Below are 23,407 nucleotides of genomic sequence, written 5' to 3' on the forward strand. Positions count from 1 at the left end.
TGTTTCTTAAGTTTTCTAGTTTGGAAGTGGGAGCTATGGATGTCATTTTCAGCTAAATTTGCCTAGTGAGAGAAATCAAATTCTCTTTAAAAACGTGTAGAACAGGATCACACTAAAACAAGTAGCATGAGTGAAAGATTCTTGCACTAATTATGTTCTTTCCCCATTGCCCAAAATCTAGGTTTAGCTAAACGTGTTGGAGCACGGCTGCTGCTGGCCTCTACATCAGAGGTTTATGGAGGTAAGAATAATAAAACAGTATTTAGAGCTCTTCAGATATGAATCTTCTGTCAGATACCAGAATGATAGATTTTCATCACCCGTCTTAGCTTACTTTTTTAGGAGATGCTCTTCTTACAGTTAAAAATATGAGAATGGCATTTACAGTGCTTGCTTTATGTATCTAGTCAAGAGTGGTGGCAGGGGACTGGTGGTGTGTTGTCTGTATCCTTTCTGTGTCCTAGTTTACATCTCTTTTTCCAAAGGGCTTGCGGGGAAATTGAGAGTTGTACTCTAAAGCCCAGATGCCATAATGAAAATCTGAGAAGAAAGATAATTTCAATAGTAAATATGCATATCTTTTTCCCATCACATAGGAATTGTATTGTTAAGATTTAGCAATTGCCCTGATGTGTAATACACAAAGGATGTAACCTTCAAGCTTAGAAAATACTGGTTGTACATGCAGGTTCTTCTGGTGTCTCTTAAAATGTAATATTTGGCAGCATCTTACTGTTAGAAGTGAGGGAGTGAAAGAATGATGGATAGAACGGTGACAGGATGCAGCAAGGATCTGTAGTACTTCCTTAGGTATGTAACAGACCCTGTGCCTGCTAGAGAAACTTCCTTCTATTCTGAAATATTACATGATTGATCATAGCAGTCTTGCAAGATTAGTGGAGATCCACAGGTGCAGTACCCTGCTCAATGAAAGTAGATTTGACTCTTGGCTGTAAAGAACAAACAGGTAAACAAAAAATGGCCACCTGTGTTGCAAGATACAAAGCTTTGTGACCAAAAAGTGAGGAAGGATGAAGAACCTCCAGGTGTACACTTTTGGTGGAGCAACTTCAGTCCAGGAGATTCAAAGTAAATAATCTAGCAGGAGATCACTAAGATGATTGGCCAAAGTGGCCAGAAGATGATTGGGCAAAGTGGCTTGAGGATGTGCAGCATTCCTACTGCGTCCCAAGCCTTAGATTATCCATGGTCAGGCTCTGCAGAGAAGAATTATAGCCCCAAGGACTCTTCTGTAACTGAAGAAACTCCCTTCTGGAGTATCTCCTTTCCCACAGCATCTTTTCAGGCCCTTTCGAGATTGCTATGGGCTTTTATAATAATATAAAACTTATATGCGTTTACTATTGCTCTGTGGCTTTCATGGGGCTCAAATTCATTCATAATCATGTCTGGGCAGCATAAAATCAGGAAGGTTTGATCAGAACTGACTGTCAAGGCTGTTTCAAAAATTAGCTTTCAACACTAGGAAGTTCTGTAGTAATGTATGCGAACTTTAAACCCAGTAGAAATTATACTGTCCTATAGACAACAAAGGGGGAAATTTAAGCAAATGTTTATATTTTTTCTAGCATACAAAGCACACACCATCAAGGTTCCTAGGTGATTATCGTTCGGTTGTTCAGTTTTTTATGATCAATAACTTCTACACTGGATTAAATCAAAGGATTGTCTAATCTGATTGTGCCTAGTGATAGTAAAAATGCTTAGGGCAAAATAGAAATGTTAAATACTTTGTGGTATATCACTCTTATCTCTTTAAGAAATGCCGTATATCCTTATTTTCTCCATTTTTCTTTCCTTGTTTTGTATTTTATGAAATTTGAATATGCTTTACTTTCCTGCATAACCTGTGCCTCCTACCTAACTGCTGCCTACATAACCTGTAATGCTTCCTTGAAAGCACATTAGGTAAAAGTTGTATTTATGCCCCTGAGGTAGTCTGCCTTTGCAGAGAACAGTTGAATTTAACCCTCTGTTCACACACTCTTTTGGGGAAAGCAATTGCTGGCTATTCTTTGCTTGTATTCAGTTATTTTACTAGTCTTTCATCTTCTGCCACTGCCGTTCTCATGGTTTCAGTGATAGTACTTTAAAGACATTGTGTTAAAATGTAAGATTTTCTAAAATGCAGAATTCAGAGAGAAGCTGTGCTGACTTGTATAACGCAAATGTTCTACTGAAAGTTTCATCATATATAATCATCTTTTGATATTTCATAATGTAAAGTGGGTTTTATTTTCCCCATAGATCCTGAAGTTCACCCTCAAAATGAGGATTACTGGGGGCATGTGAATCCAATAGGTCCAAGAGCCTGCTATGATGAAGGAAAGCGAGTTGCAGAGACTATGTGCTATGCATACATGAAGCAGGTATTAAACTTGCATCAGATTCAGTGGTTTTTCTGTAATTATTGAAGGCCAATGTATGGCAAGACTGGAATATGTGTATTTAGGGATAGGAAGGCAAAAGAGAACATCTTGAGTAGGAACACTTATCCTGTTGTTGCAAAATCTGTTTTCTTTAATGGGAAGGTTTTATTGCTCCCATCTGTTGGGTGTTTTCAGATGAGCAGTCTTCTTGTAGAAAATGTGCTTTAGTCTTCTTAAAAGGTATGTCTTTCAGTATAGTGAATAGTTTTTAGACAGATTAAACTGAGGTGACCTTAGTGTACTGAGAAGTCAGTAGTATTGAATGGTGCCATTACAGATAAATGTGGAATGTTGAAGGAGAATAATCAAAATCAGAATATACAGGTAAGAATGGGGAATATCTTTAATGAGTACTTATATAGAAGCAATGTATTTTAAGCACCTTTGAAATGCCTTAAAATTACGCAGGTATAAATACAGACCTTAATAGTACCTAGCTATGTAATACATGTTTTCAGACAAACACAGTAACGTGAGGATAAAAATGCAGTTTAAAATATGTTTAAGAAATTATACATGCCAGAGTCCTTGTGTTTACTAACCAGCAAGTAGAAGCTCATCATTAATTAACGTAGCATTGACTCTTTACCTGTATGTAAATCTTCCTTAATTGTGGTTCAGCTAGGCTCTAGGAGACTATTCAATTAGCAAATGTGGTACACTAAAGAGAATGGTATCAGTATTTTTATTTGCAGCCTTAATATACAAAAGTATAAATCAAACACAGTATATGGTATAGAATTTTAAACCTTTAAATTATAAAATTCTACGTGCTTTTGAAAAGTGATTCTTTTGAGAAAAGTGATTCTGAAAACAGAATCAAGCTGAAGTGGTAAGACTTCAAGAGGTGGTATTTTAGTATAGCGTAGTAATTTTGTCTTATCTTTTCTACCAGACATAGAAGGCAGAGGTTGTCTCCTTTGTTCTCTTTTAGATCATTTAAGGTCCAACATGGTGATACTGCTCTTGTTCAGGATGATGTCTCTGGTATTTCACTCTTGTAAAATATTCCTTGTCAGTCTGGAGACCCATTTGCAGTTGAAAACTGCAGTTTTTATGAGAAATTCTTGTGCTGTAGGGTATTGCATTTTTTGCAAGTTTGTGGTACACACTGCAGTATTCTTTCAGAAAGGCATGAGTAGGTAATTTTTAAAATCATGGGCTGTATCTTAAAACCACAGCATGAGTCATGATAGCATCTCATAAATTTTATGCAGGATTTATAATGAATAGGAAAGATTTGTAAGGTGGAACACATACATTAAGTAAAAACTCAAGATGCAGATGAACTGTCTGTCCTAGAGGCATCTCTGTGACGTATTTCTTGTATTTTGTTATGGGTTAATGAAGTCTGCCCAAGCTTGGCCTATGTTCATATATATTCTGAAACACTGTTGAGCTGCTGTGGGGGAAAAGAGGGGTGAGTAGTGTTTAGGTGGTATGCTGTTATTAGTGGAGGAAACCTTACCTTTTGAAAAGGTCTGCTTTCCTCTAAGCAAATAAGCATTGTGTTTTTAAGAGGATTTTCAGTAGGAATTACCTAGCCCCAAACAGTAGGATTTGCAGTATTTCAGGCTAAAATATCTCTAGAATCTCTCTGCTTCAATAAAAAGAAGAAACAGGCAAAGTTATTTTGCATTTTTTGGTAATTTTGTACAAAGATTTCCATCATTATGCACATTGCTAGGTACCTAAATACCTAATAGTGTTTCCAAAAAATGTGAAGTAAAACTAAACTTCTGCATTATACTTCCAGACAGCCTGCTTGAATGGATTTTGAATCTAGTCAAAATTGGCTATTTACAGTTCCTCAGTAGCCTGTCCTGACCAAGGCATTCTTAGTGCATTCTTTTCTGCTGGCAGTGTTATTCTGTTCGCTCATTTTGGCCCCATGAATTAAGCATTTCTTGACTTTATCAAAGAGCAGTGGGAGGGGAGTTTCAGCACACAGTATCTCAGTGTAAATTTTGTGCTTTGTTCAGGACTTGCCATTCAGTTATCTGTTCAATCTTTAAAAAATTGCATTTTGCATTCTGGAGCTGCCTGGAAGTCTAGGTATTAATGTTTACTCCAATGCTCTGGATTAATTTAAATACTGACTAGAATCTGATACTACCCTTATGGCAGGGATTTGCATCATCTGCATAGCTGTGTTGTAAATAAAGATACTCAGCATTTTAAATGCTGTGCATATTAAGGGTGTTTTGTGAATAAGATTTCTTTCTTTTCTTATACCACTGACCTGTAAGGAAATTCTCCAGAGCTGAAGCAACACTTCAGGTCACTAGGGAATGTTACAGGAAAATTTTTCTTCCCCTTCCACTTTCTTCATCCATTTTTTCATACCAGCTGTGTGACTCTGAAAGCTTTGGTGGTAAGAAATGGGTTTGGTTGTGATACAGCTATCGCATTAAGTGGTAGTTTTGGAATTGCCTTGGAATGGCTGAGGTGTTGAACTATAAGCACAGTAACATTTCAGCTGTAAAACTGTAGGTTGTGTTCAGGGACCTGCATTATGCCCAAAGTATAGAGTCAGATGATTGAGGCTGTCCTTCCTAGCTTGTTCAGGAGCTTTACTGTTGCTGAAATTTGGATCTCAGCATCACTGTTCTTGCAAAATAATACTAAAAAGCTATTAGTAACAGACTATTAATGGCATTTTTTTTATACAGCTGACAGCATGTATAAATAAAATTCTTTGGACCCAGCTTCATTGTGGAGTATTGTAGCTTAAACACATCATAGATGGATCCACTGTACACAGTGGTAGTAATTCTGCTGTGATTGCAATTCAGAGGTTTGGGAACAATTTTGAGAGTTAATGATCTATGAAACACATGGGAAAGAATATGAATCAGTAAGAAAGTGACTATTAGAGCAAGGAATGCAGACAAGGAATACAACAATCCAAGTAATTTTGGCTGAGACATTGGTAGAGATTTGTATCAGGTCACAGTGATACCCCTGCTACTGTCTAGACTTCCCCAGCAGATTTTTTTAAATTCCAGTTAAAATGGAATTTCCAGTTAAAATGTCTGCTGGAGAGCAGACATTTATAGCTTTTCCTTTCCTGATTTTTTATGGAGGGAGGTCTAACTCATGCTTGTTCTTCAGACAGATCCACATTTGACAAAGAAGAAAGCATTGGTAATTAATAGGAGAAGCTTGCCTGATACCCTTGTGAATTACAGCCACAACATACCATGTTCAAATTGTTTTGGTTAAAAAAACTTGGCATTTGAATTGTATTGATCTATTTTCTAAGACAGTCAACACAAGGAGATACTTGTTCGTAAAAAGCTTATAAAATTAAAATATGTCTTTTTAAATTAAGGAGTTATAGCATCCTTGATACCCTTGATAGTTTCTGGACCTGGGATCTCTGAAACTAAATAATGGCAAAGACTCATGCTGAAAACCAAGGACAGCTTTGTTTTGCTGGGGAGATTGGATAATATTGCTACATTTTGACTGACAGCTATAGAATAGTCTTGAGTACTTATTCAGAGAAGGTATCTCCATAAGCCATAACAATCTTTTCTGCTTCTTTACTGTTTCTTTTCATCTGTACAGGTACTGTCTCTTTGAAGAAATTCATACTGATAAATAATAGAGTGAACTGAAGTGTTTTGCTAGTCCACAATCCTGCATTTTATGATTTTGCTCTCAGGCTCTTTTTTTGATTGCTCAAGGAATTTTCTTTCTGATCAATCTGCTGTGGGAAGGCATTGGCTTGTGAGGACAAGAAGGCAGCTGATCGCATTTTATCTCATCATTAGGGATAAATTTCAAGCTCTCTTACATTTACCAGTATAAATATGAGCCAAAGGGTTTTTTTTTTCTTTCTCTAGTATGTAATAAAATACTGTACATGACTTACTGCTGCAAACCTGGGGAAGTAATTGACTTTGATAGTGGGACTATGGTAGAGGTAGTCAGTCATTACTGCGTGTTACTGATAATATTCGGAGTAACAGGACATAGCTAAGACACAGACAATTAATAGAAAAGGAGTAGAGTTACTCAACATATAAAAATGATCACTTGAAATGAGATGTTCATGAAATAGCAAAACGAGAGTTATGACAATTTTTTAAGTTACTGGCTCCAAAATCTTTTTGTTTGTGGAGGAGTTTCTTTTGAGAAGACAGATGATAGTTTTTGACAGTTTTAAAGAGGCAAATGAAAAATTAGCTGCATAGAAAATAGATTTTTCAAAGCAGTAGGCTGTAGAGAAAAGCTGTGCTATGGGATACTATAAATAAAAGGTTACTCATTTTAAAAAAAACATTACAGTGGGATGAGGTGAATAAACAGAAGGGAGAAGAAATAATGGATTCATTGTGATTATGAGTAACTGCCTATAGAGAATGTGTTGTTTTTCTTTTCTAGATTCCCTTGCTAGTTTCCAACCAATACTGGAAAACAATGCTGCTGTAGCTTGTGCAGTGCAAGAGAGGCTTCTTGATCAGCATTGTTGAATGAGTTATTTTTATCTTGAATACTAGCTTCCAAGTGCCTTTTTTTCTGCACTTGCTATTAATGGCAGTATCTGGAAAGCCCACGTGAAGTACAACCCTTCCTGAAGAAGTCAGTGGCCTTCTTAAGATAAAGTGCTGGGCAAAACAAAGCAGCAGCTCTATTAGAGTACATTTTTCCAAATGTAGTGAAGGCTTTGGAAATGGTTCTGTAATGTGCTGCTGGAAGTATAAATTTGAAATGTTATGCTGCTGTACTGTTTTAGCTAACAAGAAATAAAGAGTATGTTTCCAGCTGATGCATGGAAGTTTTCCATTAGTTCCATTTTGCATGGAAAGGGATTTCTGCTCTTTCCAGAGTCTCTTTCAACAGGAAAGACCCAGTGGATGTTGCGAAGTTATTTTTTTGGCTCTGTTGTGGATACAGGCTTGTTAGACAAAGACTGTGTATCTTTTCCTGGAGCACAGTAGTTACCTCCCTTGTTACTGTTAGTTTACCATTTTGTTGCAGTTGCAAACAAGATTTGATCATGACAAATGAAATCTTACTTGCAGCTAAATGGAATTGAATGTTGTTTGACTTTCTCCATACTGGGAGGTGTTGGGTTTTACCTGTACTACTTGGTGTTTCTGATTTCTCAACACCAAGTAATAGCTGATGTATTGAGTGTCCCTTTTGCCTGTCTCTCACCTGGGAAAAGCTAGTTCTACTACTTTCACAAAGCATCTATGAGGGTTTGTTTGTTTATGAATCACTTTGAGACCTAAGAGAGAAGGTCACATTTTTCTGCAAGTGTCTCTTGTACATGAAGCTACATTTATTTTCAAGAAAAATGTATTTCCACTCTCCTGAGTGAAGTGTGTGTGAGCTGCAGTTTTCAGCAACAAATGTATCAACAATACACCCTCTTCCAAGACAAGAACAAGCATTGGTCTAAGCCTTAGTAAAATACGTGGAAAATACAAGCTGTTCTGTGTATCCTCTGAAGGAATGGTTATGGAAGGAATGTTTGCAACTCCAGAACATTGTGCTTGTGACTTCAGTTGAATCAGAACACACAAAGTTTGCTTCAGACAATTTTTTTCCTGTAACTGATACAAGGATGTCTTTTTCTGGGAGGTGGGAGGACCAGGTAATATGAGGAGGATACATAGGCCTGCACTGAGGTTGACACCTTCTTCCCTGCCTTGTGACTGTCATTCTCAGATGATCACATCTATCTGCTTAAAGTAAACCCTATTGCTCTGAGCTCAGCAGTATCCTGTTTAAGCTCACAAGGGCCAAACATCCTTCTTGAAAGCTTTGTCATAAATTGCAGCTTGTTCAAATGAGTGTGTCAGTCAGAATAACTCGAGAGATATTTTTTCAGCCTACAATCTCTTAACTGTTAAAATGCTTTGTCCAGAAAGGTTTCAATTTCAAATATTAGTTGCCTTTTGCTTTGAAGATTTGCAAAATATTCCATAGAAAGGACTTCTGGAAATGATAAAAATGTTTCTTGCAAAAAACTATGCCATTGAAGAGTTTGATTGTAATGCATGCATTTACACAGCCTAATAAGAAGGGCACTAGAAGACACTGTGGCTGTGGTTACAAAACCACTTTATGGCCTTTGTAAAAAATACTTCCCTGACATGTTCAGCTTTTCTAAAGTATAGACTTTTGTAATCTGTGGAAATGCTGCCTTGGTACTATATCTGGTGATCGTGAGACTTCACTTATGTGCAAAAAAAAAGTAACTAAGTCCCTGGTGTGAAGTAATTCGTTATTGGAAAGGTATTACTGAAAAATCTTCCAAGTTCTTCCTGGAAGAAAATAGATGTGATAAAATCATGAGCTGTTCTAGCACTGATTTAGATTTGCATTACAAATACTGAGAACTAGTATAAATTACCTTGCTGTATGCACTACATTCTTCAGAAGGGCTGAGGAGAGATTTGAAGTGTTTCATTATTAGAAAATAATGCATGTTAAAGTGAAAGAGGGATTCTTAGAAAGATTTTTGACAGGGGAGAGTTTATACTTTTAGGGAGAAAGATACTTTTATTAAGGAAGTAACAATTCTTTTTTCTTTGGCTACAGGAAGGAGTTGAAGTGAGGGTTGCCAGAATATTCAATACCTTTGGTCCTCGAATGCATATGAATGATGGAAGAGTTGTCAGTAATTTTATCCTACAAGCTCTCCAGGGAGAACCACTGACAGTAAGTGACAACCTCCTGGTGATATGAAGTACCGTTCATCTTTATATCGTGTCCTGATGTGTTGAGAATGAGGACAGATTTTAGAAAATATTGATGTTCTCCTCCTCCAAAAGGTAGTGTTCTAGTATACCAAACTCAAGTATAGGGAATGACAGCTCTGAAGGTGTTGTGTTAATGGGGTTGATCTTTCTTTCCCAGAAAGAAACAAGGCTTCCAGTTGCAATCTGCAGAAGCACTTCAGCATTCTTTCTAAAAAAAGTTTTGAATACAGCTGTAATACTTGCAGAGCAAAATCTGAAACTGTGGATAGAGCATTGAAGAGTTTGGGCCAGGGAATAAGTCATGCAAAGCAAGATAAAGCTTGGTGTCCTGTGAAAAATCTCCTCTAACTTCAATCTTTTTCAAATAGTGTGCCAAAGCATGGCTACCCCCTGAAAAACCGTGGTAGTAGATATGTACCCTACTGGCGGAATGAAATCTAGAGCTCTTTTCAAAAAAAGAAAATGGAAGGAGTTCAAATTACATATGTTCTGCAAAGCAGTGCACATCACCTTGCTTAAGTACACTGATAATTCTTGAAAGATTGGTCTTCTCTGGAGGTCAGCATTTGCTTGCTTACTTGCTATCAGCAGTGCTTGGTTGCTTAGGTAGTTTGTTACTATTTTTTAATGTCATCAGCGATAAATCTTGTCTACTCGGGTGTTGCTAGCCTTTGCTAAATTTCCATGGCTTGTGATTATTTCAGAATAACAAGCCTGCAGTGATGCTGTGTTCTCCACCTCTCCTAAAGATTTATTTTTTCCTCCAGAGATTTACTGCTTTAGTAGAAACCACTGTTAGTGCTTAGTGTATGGTAGCTATTGTGTGATGCAGACTGTAACATACTGGCCAGTGTTTACTGGAGCATATGACATTTAGTCTGCCATATAAATCAGCATTAAGAGTGCAGATCTCAGGGCCTAGTCTTGGGTAGCTGACTAAACCAGTGAACCCAGTTTACCTAACCCTTGTTAGGAATCCTTTCAGCACTACATAGACAGCACAACCATGTGGGTCAGTGCTTTTTTCCTGTCAAAACATTAAAAAAAAAATAAATTCCATTCCTGCAGAAAGAGTTTGATTTTCTTACCCAGGTGTTTCCCCAAACTCACTTATAGGATTTAAGCAAATGGAAGCAGACAAGAAGGTGGAGCTTCTTGTTTTGGTACTTTGCATCCTTGTAGGACCTGCTTGTATCAAAATATGAGTGTGGCCATGTGCTGATTTGTGAGTGTTGATGTTTCCAAGATGGCATCCCTGGGCATAAAGTCTGAGCTTATAAATGCTGTTTAGAAAATTTACCTGCTTATAGAGGATCAGAAGGCATTTCCATTTTTTGGGTTTAATCCCCAGTGCATATAGCAAGCTATTGCCGTATTTGGCCTGTCAATTTTTTTTTTTTTAATTCATGCATAGTTTCTTAAGTTTTATTGGCAGTAGTACTGTAATCTTTTATAAGAACAGAGTGAAAACACTAGCTTGGAACTTTTGTGAAGCCTTACGAAATATGGAGCACTTACCTTGTTTTAAAACATACAGTCCATGGAATATTTCAGAGTATCAATAAAAGAAGTCTGGAGTCCATGTTCTTCTGTGGGAGGGGACACTGGAAGCTATTATTTTATTTCTATAATTGTCATGCTGTCTAAATTTTAGCAAGAATGTAATTGTAATAGGGGTTAAAATAGAATGTTTTATGCTCAGTGATGCCCAACATCACTGTTCTTTAGAAAATAACTCTCTGATACTGAAAATTATTGGGTCTGAGAAGAACTAAGGGGAGAGTTCTTTAGCTGACCTGGTCAAATAAAATTAATTATCAGCAATAAGCAGTGGCTGATACCTAAAAAAAAAAACCCAAAAAACCTTTCTTACATTATCATAGAATTTGGCTGATAGGAATACCAAGTGTGTTGATCTCTTTAGAAACTCTGTGTATTTGGTCTCTCAGTTCAGAGTACTTGTTCAAATGGAGTAGATAATCTCTTCAGAGAGCAGTGTCACTGAGTTGTAGAAATTGTGGCCTGTGCAAACATGATGATTGTTGTTTTGTTATTATAAAGGAAAGATTTGTTAAGAGAAACTGAAAGATAGAAACTTCATTGTATTTTCCAGCCATTGTCTGTATGTGGGAAAGATAACCTCATGGGTGACTTTGCAAAAATCACGTACAAATACTTAGTTCTGTAAGACTTATTCCACATACTAAAAGTAAAGCTAAGTGCAGGAAGCTCTATATAAATACAGAAGTCTGCTTCCTGTTTCTGTGGGAGTCTCAGGCTCTCATTGTGCTCCTGGTGCATTCCTCTCTGAATCAGTTTTTGGGTAAGCTCTTAGACCCCTGATCTTACCTGATGTGTACTGAAATGTGAATTCTTTTGGGCTCTGAATCAGCCTTGGAGAGCACAAGGCTTACCAAGTAACAGATGGCCTATGTACCATTGTACTGCTCTTTCTGTCCTTGAGGAAAACAAGCATGCTTTCTTTTCTGTCCTTCCAAAAGCCTTTCTGTTGCAGCAGATTGATGGTAAAATATGTGTTCCCAGTTAAACTGAAATGTATTCACCACTTAAATGTGCCTACTGATAGCTTTCAGACTATAAGTATTCATGTCCTAGAGACTTTAGTGCTGCACTTACTTAAACTGTGAAAAAAATAATGGTATCAAGTACCATTCTGTGCACTTCAAGTATACATTAATGTCTGTTTGATCTTCAGCAATTTGCTCCAAAGTACCAGCATGTAACCTGAGGAGACTTCTTTTTTTCCCCTCTAAGGTTTTGATACAAATCTGTACAGGTGACGTTGTGAGTTGTATCATCTAGAAATTCCTCTGCTTCCTATTTCCCTAGATAGTAATATTTAGAGCCACGTGATTTTTTTTTTTTTTTTGGTTTTTTTTTGTTTTTTTTTTTTGTTCTGATTGCTTTAAACATGGTGCTGTTTCTCAATAATTTTTTTAGAGACCACTAACATTTAGTGATGTCTTTGAAGCTGGCTGTTGTTAATGAGCAAATCAAAACTGCTCATCATAACCACATCTTAGTAGCCCAAAGTTTGCTTTAAATGTTTGGCACTCTTTTCTGGCTGAGTTCAGGCTGCACCTTCTTTCAGTGTTCGAGGAGAGGACAAAGCATCACTCTGTCCTACACCCCCGAGAAGGTTTCCTTCATGCAGAGTTCTGGTTAACAAAATGCCTAGGGATGTGTTTACTGGAGACAGATCCAAGAGGAAGACATCTTCAATGAACTGATCATTGCCAAAGGCTCTGCAAGCACATTTTTTTCCATTCCTGTAACACTGAGCTTGTGTCTCAAGTGTTTCTCCTTGAAACATTTTTCTAGAATGTTTAGGAAAAAATAATTGGGCTAGAGAGGACTGCTGTATTTATTAACTTTCCTATTTTTCATACGGTTTTAGGTCTATGGACCTGGAACTCAGACAAGAGCTTTCCAGTATGTCAGGTAAGCCGTATTTGTTCTGGCTGATAATTTATTTCATGGTTCAGTTAGCCTGGTCAGCTTTGTATGCACGTGCATTTGCTTTACTTTTATTAATCATTTCTTAAATACAAGCACTCAAAAAAACATGTACCCACTGAAATCTGATTTCAGCATTTCTAACCTACCTGATCTGCTTACTGAAGCTCTTAGGAGGTGGCTTTACTTTCAGAAGGGAGACACGGAAGGTTTTAAAAATATCAAGGAGAAAAACCTTGGTTTAAAATTTTACTTGAGATACTAACATGCTCTTCCCTTCCAGAGACAGCAAGTAACAGACAAGTTTTTAGTGCTGAACAGTTTGTCACTCCTTGCATTTTAATGCAATGCTGCCACCTCGTGTCCTTGGGGCTGCTGTGGTTAGTGTGCAGACTGTGCACAAATAAAAGCTAGAAAATCCCATGCTGGGTTATTTTAAGCATGTTTATTAAATGTTCTTTCCCTCGGCTGAAAGTAGTATCAGTGGTAATAGATGTTAAAGAAACCCCACAAGGTCAAAGTACTCATTCCTTTCATGACTATAAGTCATAATGAAAAGGATCTGGATTTCTTTGTCTAGGGACAAGGTGCTACATCTGTGGCTAATAATCCAATATAACTTTGGGTTATATTGCTGGGGGAAAGTAGCACCAAAATACTGGTTTTTAAAAAACTTGGTCTAAGAATTTTTGAAAACGAGAAGACAATTCAAACAACAGGCTGCAAAGCAGGTTGGTAGTGTTATGTGCCTCTGTGTTACAACTTCCTCTATTCTGTTTAAAATGCATTGGAAATCATATGAGATATGATTTATATACATATCCAAATATGTTTGCATACTGGAGAGAAGAGGAAATATTAATAATTTTTTAATACAAACACTCACAAAAACAGGCACCCATACAAATCTCATTTCATTTCATCATTGCAGCTCTCTGATCTGCTTTACTGGAGCTCTTAGGAGTCAGCTCTCTTTTTGATAAAGAATATTATTTATAGAGAAGTGGAAATTGCCCCAATCTGTTCTTCCCTCTTTTATAGTGATCTTGTGAACGGGTTGGTGGCATTGATGAACAGCAATGTCAGCAGTCCTGTCAACTTGGTGAGTATGAGTGCTCCACTCTCCTGAGTTACAGTGCACTGGTCAACACCACTTCTGTTTTCCTCCTTGTCATTGATACTGATTTCTAGAAAAAGTAAATGGAACAAAAGAGGTATTTCTATTATGAAGAACATATTCTCCATGTACTCTCTTTGTAAATAAGAGGACTAATCCCCTAGATATTGAGATCTTACAGTTCCAAGAACAGGATAAATTTGCTGGAGTTTTTAATTTGTTTTAGCAAGAAGATGTATGTAATTAGAAATGAAGGTTAAAAGAAATGTGGGGGGGTCACATGCAAAGTGCACCAAGAAAATGAAGACTGATTTCAGTGGGAAAAAAGCACTGAAGGAGTACTTAACTCTAGATAATTAGAAGTCATTTTATACTATCCTGGTTAGAGGAAAATGTGATATTGCTTAAAGTGCTTGGAACTTAACTTGTCTATTAAGATTTTTGTTCTGCCCTGTTTGTTGTTACCTTATTCTTAGTAGTGTAGTTAATAATAGAAAAAGGACGCATATCCCAAGTAATTTCTTGTGTATGCCAGCTTTTGCCAAATCAGATACTCAACTCTGCAGTGCAGTTGTTCGCTAGATTTTCCTTTTCTCCTGTGGCCATGAATTAATTTCTGTGTTTCTATCCAAATGCGGATATGTTTAAACTCTATCACATGCTTTGTCTTCAGAAAACTCAGTATTTAAATCTGTATGTATCTTAAGTGCTCAGCTGTAGGTCAAATGAGATGTGGTAAAGAAGAGTTTTGAAATAAGGAAAGCTAGGGATGAAGAGAATTGAGTCTGATGAAGGTGAGCTAATGCTAGCAGAAAATGTTCACATTTGATTGTGAAATGTTGATCAGGAAATTATGTGCAAGTTGGTTAAAAAAAAATAAAAGGAATATTGTATAGAAAAGCAAGTAGCCCTTATGTATTGATAGGTAAGTTGTAGTAGATTCAGAAGCAATTTTTTGCAGCTAAATGATAATGAGTCTGGGTTCCTAACTTTGGATGAACCAAGAACTCAGCATATTTCTTCATGATACCTGTCCTCAGCTGGGCACAGTCCTCGAATCCAGATTTGCAGATGATGTGGCTGTGTGGGCTGCTCAGTGACGTAGGCCTTTACTGTGATTGCCAGCTCTTTACAGACTGACTTTTTTGGGGGGGATGACAGGGAGCACCACCTCTCTACATACACTGAATTACCAACGTGAATATAATGGAGGACAAATTTCCTAATGAGTAAGGAGCTTGTCAAAGTCTATTTTTTTTATTTTTTTCAACAAGGTAGAATAAAGCTTAAGGTTTAGCTTTTTCAGAGTTTAACATGCCTCTGTTGGAACCATCTCATGTCTCGCATGTTGTAAGGTGTTTAATTGTTATTGAAGTGAGCATTTCTTTTGTTTGTAGGGAAATCCAGAAGAGCACACTATCCTAGAGTTTGCTCAGTTAATTAAAAAACTTGTTGGTGAGTATGATTAGGAATTCTTTATAAAGTTTATGAAGTACTTACTGTAGTTAGATAATTATTACTTGATTAGTGTGTGTAATATGTGGATAATTTAATTAGTCTTTGGATTTCTTAATAATTTTATCAAAGGCATTTAATCATATTATTAAATATTAATAAGACAATCCAGATCCTCTCAATTATCTGTAAACTATTGCATGACGAGTAGAATGAATATATTTTCTGTGTATCTGTGCAATCTGTACCCATTAATTTTTATAATGTTCAGACATTTTTTTAGGTTTATTTTGGCACAAGGACAATACATAAATGAAATGTAAAATACGTGAATTAGAATGTCCTGCATAACATCTTAGCTGCAATAGGAATGCTTTAGGAAGGTGGTTCTTCACAGTTGTGCAGGCTGTGGTCCTCCAACTACCATTAAAAACCTCATGCTGTGGCAACAGTCTTTCTCTGTTCTTTTCACTGTTTCTAACAGTGATTCTTGAAAGGGTTGACAGCACCTAGGAAGAAAAAACTGTGGCTTCCTCCTCATTTTTACTCTGACACCTGTAGCAAATCAGAGCCCTCAAGAATGGAAGGAAATGGTTGTGCTTGATCTTCTAGTGTGGCTCCCTTATGAGATGAAACGTCCTGCTGCCATTAGCCAAGGGCTTTTAGTCTGTACATTCCAGAAGATCTGAAAAAGACGAGTTCAGACATATAACACAGAAGCTGATGCATGTGTTGTTTCTAATAAAAGACTATTCCCCCTGGAGAACTTTTGTGAATCCACAAATCAGGGAAGGAAATGGAAAAAATCACACCACCAAACCCATCAGACCCATAGATTGTCACCTCTGTCTGTCTGTTCACAAACAATTTGATGTGTTCCATTCCATTTAGGGGCGCAGTTTAGTTCTAAAGTGGCATGTAAACTATTTGCTAGATTTGGTTAGAGGAACTGGCCTTTTTCTATGTGTTGTTCTGAGGAAAAGCTAGTGCTTGGTTATTTAAATCAGACTGGAGATGATGGACAAAAAGCAACTGATGCCCTTTTGATGCCAGAGTGCTAACAATCATGGAATGGTTGAGGTTGGAAAGGACCTCTAGAGGTCACTTGGTTCAGCCCCTTAGCTCAGGCTGGGCAGCTTATAACCAGCAATGGCCCAGGACCATGTCCAGATGGCTTTTCAGTATCTCCAAGGGTAGAGGCTCCACATCCTTCTTGGGCTATCTGTGTTTGTTTGTGCCTACTGTCTCTGATCCTGTCACTGGGCACCACTAGAAAGAGCCTGGCTTCCTCTTCTTAATCCCCCCATCTGGTATTTATACACAGGGATTAAATTCCCCATAGCCTTTTCTTCTCCAGATTGAAGGGCTCCAGGTCTTTCAGCCTCTCCAGTCCCTTCATCATCACCATGGTCCCTTTGCTGGATTCATTCTGTGTGTCCCTGTCTCTCTTGTGCTGTGGAGCCTAGAGCTGGACCTAGTTCTCCATATGGATCTCATCAGTGCTGATTAGTTGCAAAGCTGATCTTCCTTGTCCTGCTGGCAGCACTTCTGCAGCCCAGATATCATTTGCCTGCTTTGTGGCAAGCACATGTGACAGGTTCATACACAACTTGGTTCCCACCAGGACCCTCAGTCCTTTCCTGCCAAGCTGTATTCCAGCTGGTTGGCCCCAGCCTGTACTTCTCCAAATTCAGGACTTTGAACTTGTTGAATTTTATGAGGTTCCTGTGAGCCCTTTATCCAGCCTCCTTTCTCGAGGTCTGGATGGCAGCACAGTGCTCTGGTGTATCAGCAATTCAGTTTTGATCCAGCATTGACCCTTGGGGTACAGCACGAGTTACCAGTTTCTAATTGATCACCACCCTCTGGGCCTGGCCATGCAGTTTTCAGTCCTCCTCACTGCTCATCCAGCACTCAGTGAGGGAGACAGTGTCAAAAGCATCACTGAAGTCAAAGCAGGCGATATCCACTGCTCTGCCCTCAGCTACTGAAAGAGTCAAGGTTAGTAGACTGGTGTGTGAGCGTAACTTAATTTTTGTGAATCCATGCTGAAATCTTTGTGAAATGCTTTGTGAACCCATGTTGCTGTGGGACAGGTGGATCATCACCCAGCTGTTGCATACAGTGCACCTGTGTCTGTGCAAAGCATTTCAGTGGTTGAATTATGAAGCATGGAGCTGCAGAAAGACCTGCTGCTCCACTTGGTAGAACAGATGTAAATGCAAAGCATAGTGAATTGCAGATGATAAATCACAATGTCTTTTTTAATAGGCAGTGGGAGTGAAATCCAGTTTCTCTCAGAAGCACAGGATGACCCTCAGAAACGAAAACCTGACATCAGAAAAGCCAAGCTACTGCTTGGCTGGGAACCTGTGGTAGGTACAGATGAATTACTATTGCTGTGCGGTAAAACACCAGGAGGCAGAGGGGGCTAAGGGAGGGCCACATGGTAACTGGAATATATTCCTAATGCCATCTCCAGAAAAGTTTTAACATTTTAACTTTTTCACTTCCATATTATGAGATGTTTACCTTTCTGTAAGCCTGATGAATCATTTGAAGTATATGGTACAGTTACTTACCTTACCAAGCTTGTAGCTAATGGATCTGCTGGTGTTGCTGCAGTCCTCATTCCTGTCACTAGCAATAGGAATTGGTTTGCTAGGAGAGGTAAGGTCTGCCTAATTCCCAGAAAAAGTGTGACTTTCTTAGCCAGCTCCCCATTATAACTAGAACAACTAGAACAACAGTTTGTAGCATTTTTTAAATTTGCAGACAAAAATCATTCCAGAAAACATGTGAACCTAATGTAAGCCTAATAATAGAAAAAGATCCAGACCCTTCTGAAGGGATTCACAGAGGTACTTGATATTGATAGACTGTGTCTGACAGCACAAGGGTAATAGCAAATTGTTGCAAATACAGAAGGTTTAACTTCAGTATTTCTGGCCTTCTGTGTTTGGCATAGCCCATAACAAAACTTATTCTGAAGTAGCATTATAGAATTGGTACAGCAAGGCAAGCAGTTTCTGTGCTGCTGTCTTATCTTCCTGTATGGGTGATGGTGTCAAGCAAGCATGTCAGAGCATATGGCTCCTGTGAAAACAACTCCTCTGTTGTTCCTGTCTCCATATTTTATGCCTGTATTTAAACACTGCAATTTGTAGGATTACAATTATTTGTATCGGATTTAAGAATATCAAATGAGATACTGGATGCCAACTTTATACCATGCTGCAAAAGAGGATCTTTAATCCTTACAAACAGAAGGGGCTTAAATGCTTGGTGTTTGTCTCTTTCAATGCATTAGGAATTGAAAGTAGAATTATGCATGTCTGTTTGGATAATAAACAAGCCCATCATAACCATGTGTGAGATTTAAATTTGTTGGGGTTTTCAACTTATGTCAGAAAATATGTGTGCTGGTTAAAAAGCTCAGCTGCATCAGCACTGAGGAGATGTAACCAGCATGTGGTGCTGTTAATACTTAGATTGGCTAAGAGTGAGACTCCCTGTTTCCCTTGTGATAGCTGTGTTATAAAAGATACTATTGTGAAATAAGCTGATGTGAACCTAGAGTGATACAATTCTCTCCTCACTTTTGGGAACAGGTCCCATTGGAAGAAGGTTTGAATAAAGCAATTCATTACTTCCGTAAAGAACTTGAGTATCAGGCAAACAATCAGTATATTCCCAAACCAAAACCTGCAAGGATGAAAAAAGGAAGAACAAGACATAACTGAAGACTATTAGTTGGACAGGAAATTCCCTTCTTGACATTTGACAGATGTAATTTTTTTTAATTTTATTTTTTTTTAATTTTTTTTTTTGAGAGAGACTTTAAAACAGGTATCATGAAGAACGAACTGGAATTTCATTCTGAAGCTTGCTTTAAAGAAGTGGATGTGCCTAAAAATAACATAAATATTCCCTTTCCCTGCAAATCTTGCCTTGCACTTTTTAAATCTGTCTTTTTATGTAAAATAGAGTAGAAGCATCTTTTAGTATCTTCAAGTTTTATATCTTGATGTGAGATCATTTTGTTGTGACTGTCCTTGACAGTTTTATTTACTGGTTTCTTTGTGAAGCTGATGATAAACACAAACGGGATGGAAAATGCCAATTTATTTATAAAATGGGTACTATAAAATATGAGATGTTCTACTATGCATAAGAAAAAAACGAGTGGTATTGTCAGGTGAAAGATACTGACATCTGCATATAGAAGAGTTTAAAAGAATTCTGTATGAGAGCTTTATGTATTCTTTAAAGGAGAGATTTTTTTCAAAGGTTTAGTTTTAGTTGTACACTTGAATTTGAGATATTTTCATTGATTACCATGGATAAGGATATTTTGAATCACTACTGTGTTGTGCATACTCTGGGAATAAAGTTAATGTATTATTGGTTACAGTGGTTGAATATGCTATTTTAATAAAATACTGAAACTTCTGTTTACTAGTTTCAAGGTTTCACTGTGGGCTTTTCTCTGGATTTGCACATCTGTGGATTTATTGTGTATTAATTATAAAGTAACAGTCTGTAAATAATCCACTCAAAGTTAGTAACTTTGGTCTTGCATTGCTTGTCTTTTAACAGATGTATAGTAAGGGATGTAGGATGTCTGTTGAAATAGGATAGACAAAACCATCCTGATTTATTCCAATTCAGGTAGTTGATACTGATGCAGGAGTATAATATTTCTTTAAACCACGGAGCCTAACTTCGGCCTTCCTGAGGAAATACCGAGGAAGTGTTTCCTATTTTAAGCAGTTGCTACGTTTCCAGTAAATGCTTTCAACTTCGGTAACTGTGCCTGTCATCTTGGAAAAATAAAACCAGAAAAAAAGACCAAAACCAAACAAAAAACTTCAATTCCCCTTATTTTTAATAATTCTCCTAGTTTTAAAAAGGTACTTAAAAGATATTTTGGCTTAGTGCCACTCAAAATTGAAAATCCTAAACCTCCTCAAGCAAAGTGACTTGACTTTATCTCATTAAAGCTTGATATTTTTATTAGCTTTTGAGTATCTTCAGGTTGGTGGTAAATTGGGAGTTACCAGTAGCAGTGATGTTATGCCCAGCCCTGGGAAGACTCTGAGGGCAGTGTGGCATTTAGGCTCCTTTGTCTGAGCTGTCTGCCAGAGCCCCACAGCGCTTGCATGGCTTGGAGTCCCATCCAATCCATCTGGTCAAGTTCCCAGTGACTCCAGTAGTGGTGGGGTTGCTGCATTCATTGCTGTGCCCTGCCTGGAGTGGGGCTGCAGGGATCCTTTTAGGACTAATGGGTTTTTCCTTGCTCACAAGTGCACGTGTTCTCCCATTGGAAATCTGCCATACAGCTGAGATGGGGAGCCAGGGTGCACTTTCCTGTCTGGATTGAGAGGTGGAATTTAGATATTATACATTACCTCCATCTTTTCACAGCTGAGCAGCTTGAGATCTGCTTTTTTTTGTATGAAGCCTTTTTCTAGGTCCTTGATCTGGGCATTTATTCCGTACTAAATTGCCTGAAAAGTACACCATGGTGTGCTGCTCCAAATGTGCCTGTAACCTGTCATTACTGAAACACTCACAAAGCACAGCCTCTCCCTGGACTCAAAGCCACAGCTGGACATGTGTGAAAGTAGTGCCTACTTCTTCAATAGTTCTTTGGAGAGAACTGTTAATCAGCTCTCAGCATGGTGGTTTTAACCCTTAAAACACTTAAGATGGAGATTATATTTGGAGGATGATGCTCTTTCTCCTTAGGTTTCCCTCCTCAGGCAAGTTGTGCCACTTAATGCCAAAGTCTAGGAAGAGATGGGGCATGGGTGCAACCCTGGTCCAGCATTCAGCACAGCCATGGAGAGTAAGTTTGAGCTGTGGCTACCAGCTGTTACTCCCAGGGCTGTTTTTTATTTAACCCAGTGACTTTAGTAGAAAGTACGTGAATTTGTAGAGGCACAAGCATGCTACTACAGACTAGCACAAAATGTGTATGTTCAAAAAAAATAATCCCCCAGGAAGTCCAAACCTTTAGATGCAAGAGAGAAGGATGTAAAAGCTCTTTAGGTTACTTCACAGCCTGACTTCCTTCATAAAAGGAGCAAATTGAAGAGAGGGCAAGTGGCTGGTACCAGTACAACCCATCTGTGAGTGTGTGATGCCTCCCATTGGGCCCGAACTACAAGACTGTGGATTTGCTACTTTCCTCATACTGTTTCTAGTTTTGTTTCAGAGGTTCCTGATTCAACTCCCATATTCTTTTTCAGTAGTGTCTTCCAGCAGCAGGAGCTGAGGCAGCTGTTGCCCTTAGGTTTTGAAGCCAGTGACTGACCATGGGGCTGATTTGAAAAGCATGAATCATGTTGAGTCTGCTGATGCTTGAGACTGAAAATCTGGGGTACTTTGAAGTTACCTGGTCTGAACTGAGTCTTCAAGAAGGTGGATAGAGGTTCACATGTTGGTGCTCTGCTCCTGTCTGGGGTTAGACTTCTCAGCAGGAGGAGGCATCAAGTGTGCTGGGAACCACAGGAAAGAAGGAGTTGCTGCTTCTCCAGAAGAGCCACTTTTGATGGAGGGTAGTGGAATACAGTGCTGAAAGCTTGGTAATAGAGGATTTGGGAGTGAATGCTGAGACATGCTCTCGGGATGTTCTTTTTCCCCTACAAAAGTTAAGAATTGGAATTTTCTGCTGTCATCTGGTCAGGCAGACAAGGTAAAACTAGCATGGCCAAACTTGAGGTGCCTGTTTACTCACAGTGATCTGTACAAATGGAGAGCTCAGCTGGTGCTGGGTGCGAGTCCTCACTCTCAGTAGGAAATACACAGTGCAGCAGAGGGAACTGGCCAGCTTGATGCTGCTGAGTGACACCAGCTTTCCAGAAAGAAACCTCTGCCTCTGCAAGGCACCTGCTTCTGTGCATCCTTTGATCCTCACAAGGAGGACCACTCCTGCAGCTGGAGGTTACTACAGCATGAGAGCCACACTGGGATTTTAATGTTTCATTTCAAGCATGATGTGCTTTTCCTTTGTTTCTCTATTTAAATTGCTGCTAAGGAGCATTGTCAACCACGTTGCTAGTCTATAGACAAGCTGCAGAGGGGCTTGCAGGCCTCATTTATTTTAAGTAGTTCCATGAATATGTAGTCTAGAGAAGCCTCATGCCTAACTTTCTGCTATACGGGGAAATAATGATCTGGTAGTTTCTGTGTCTAAGGTGTTTGCAGCTTCTCTTAACCTGTATAGATTCTGGTAGGTTTACTAGCCAGTGAGTTCACTGCCATCTGGGCATTAATGTGTCTTAATCTATTTTTTTCCAATAAATTTTTAGAAACATAATATATTGGGAAAAAAGCTTCACTTTTTTTCAGGGTTTGAATGGAATTTCAAAGTTGAAAGAGGCATGATTGCCTTAGAGAACAGGCTACAAAGGGCAAAACAAGGCTTCGATTAGTTTGATGGATTAAACCAGTCCCCAGCCCTGCTGGTACTGAGTTTAGTGCTATTTGAGGCCAGAAGTCTCTGAGGGTTGTTAGGGGCTGGTCAGGGGCTGGTCCACAGAAAGAAGATGCTTTACTAACGGCAAGGGGAGCTGTATGCTCAACACTGCTAGCCCTAACTACCATACATCCCTTCCCTGAAGTTTCTGGGAATGTTGCTGCCACAAATCCATAGCTCCTCTGTTGTGGGGATTTCAGATGGCAGAAGGGAATGCTGTTTTTGCAGCTCTTGACTCCTTAGAGCTAACATGAAGAGCAGCAATAGTTCTGAAGCAAAGCAGAGCTCCTGTTGTGGCAGGAGGCTCCTGAGTGCAATTCTGTATCAGCAGGGAGGCTTTGCTAAAATAACAATTCATATTTCTCACAAAAAAACACAACAGATTTTGGTTCTCTGTTCCTTGTCTCAGTCCTTCTCTCACTTGCTTATTTCATAATACCAGATCTGACAAGTCTTTTTCCATCTTGGTTTGTTGCCATTTGCAGCCTGAAACAAGCACCAGCTTGTTTATTCTTGCAGTGTTTTCCATAGATGCTGACATGCTCTTCAGCAAGGAACAGGATTCTCTGAATGCTCTGGTCCATATCATACCATAGCTGAAAGAGCTGGAAGGTCCAAAGCACAAAGCCACAGGGAACAGTGGCTTTAAGTGCTGTCAAAGCCATGCACAGCAATCTGGGCTCTGTCCACCCCACTGCAGAGA

At 38.6% G+C, this 23,407-nt stretch overlaps 1 protein-coding gene across 4 annotated transcripts in view; it reads left to right on the forward strand.

The window, feature by feature from the left end:
• The window catches only part of UXS1 (UDP-glucuronate decarboxylase 1), a 56,475-nt gene extending 36,796 nt beyond the window's left edge, over positions 1-19,679 (forward strand). For all 4 annotated transcript variants that reach the window (XM_058860645.1, XM_058860660.1, XM_058860654.1 and 1 more), the window contains 8 exons: positions 182-241; positions 2,269-2,390; positions 9,012-9,131; positions 12,591-12,634; positions 13,691-13,751; positions 15,164-15,221; positions 17,493-17,596; positions 18,833-19,679. In XM_058860645.1, the coding sequence (XP_058716628.1) occupies positions 182-241; positions 2,269-2,390; positions 9,012-9,131; positions 12,591-12,634; positions 13,691-13,751; positions 15,164-15,221; positions 17,493-17,596; positions 18,833-18,964 (701 nt within the window). In that variant the 3' untranslated portion in view covers positions 18,965-19,679. The remainder of the gene's footprint in view (positions 1-181; positions 242-2,268; positions 2,391-9,011; positions 9,132-12,590; positions 12,635-13,690; positions 13,752-15,163; positions 15,222-17,492; positions 17,597-18,832) is intronic.
• The last annotated feature ends 3,728 nt before the right edge of the window (positions 19,680-23,407 follow it).

Source organism: Poecile atricapillus, chromosome 1 (genome assembly GCF_030490865.1).
Source record: "Poecile atricapillus isolate bPoeAtr1 chromosome 1, bPoeAtr1.hap1, whole genome shotgun sequence".
Lineage (NCBI taxonomy): Eukaryota > Metazoa > Chordata > Aves > Passeriformes > Paridae > Poecile > Poecile atricapillus.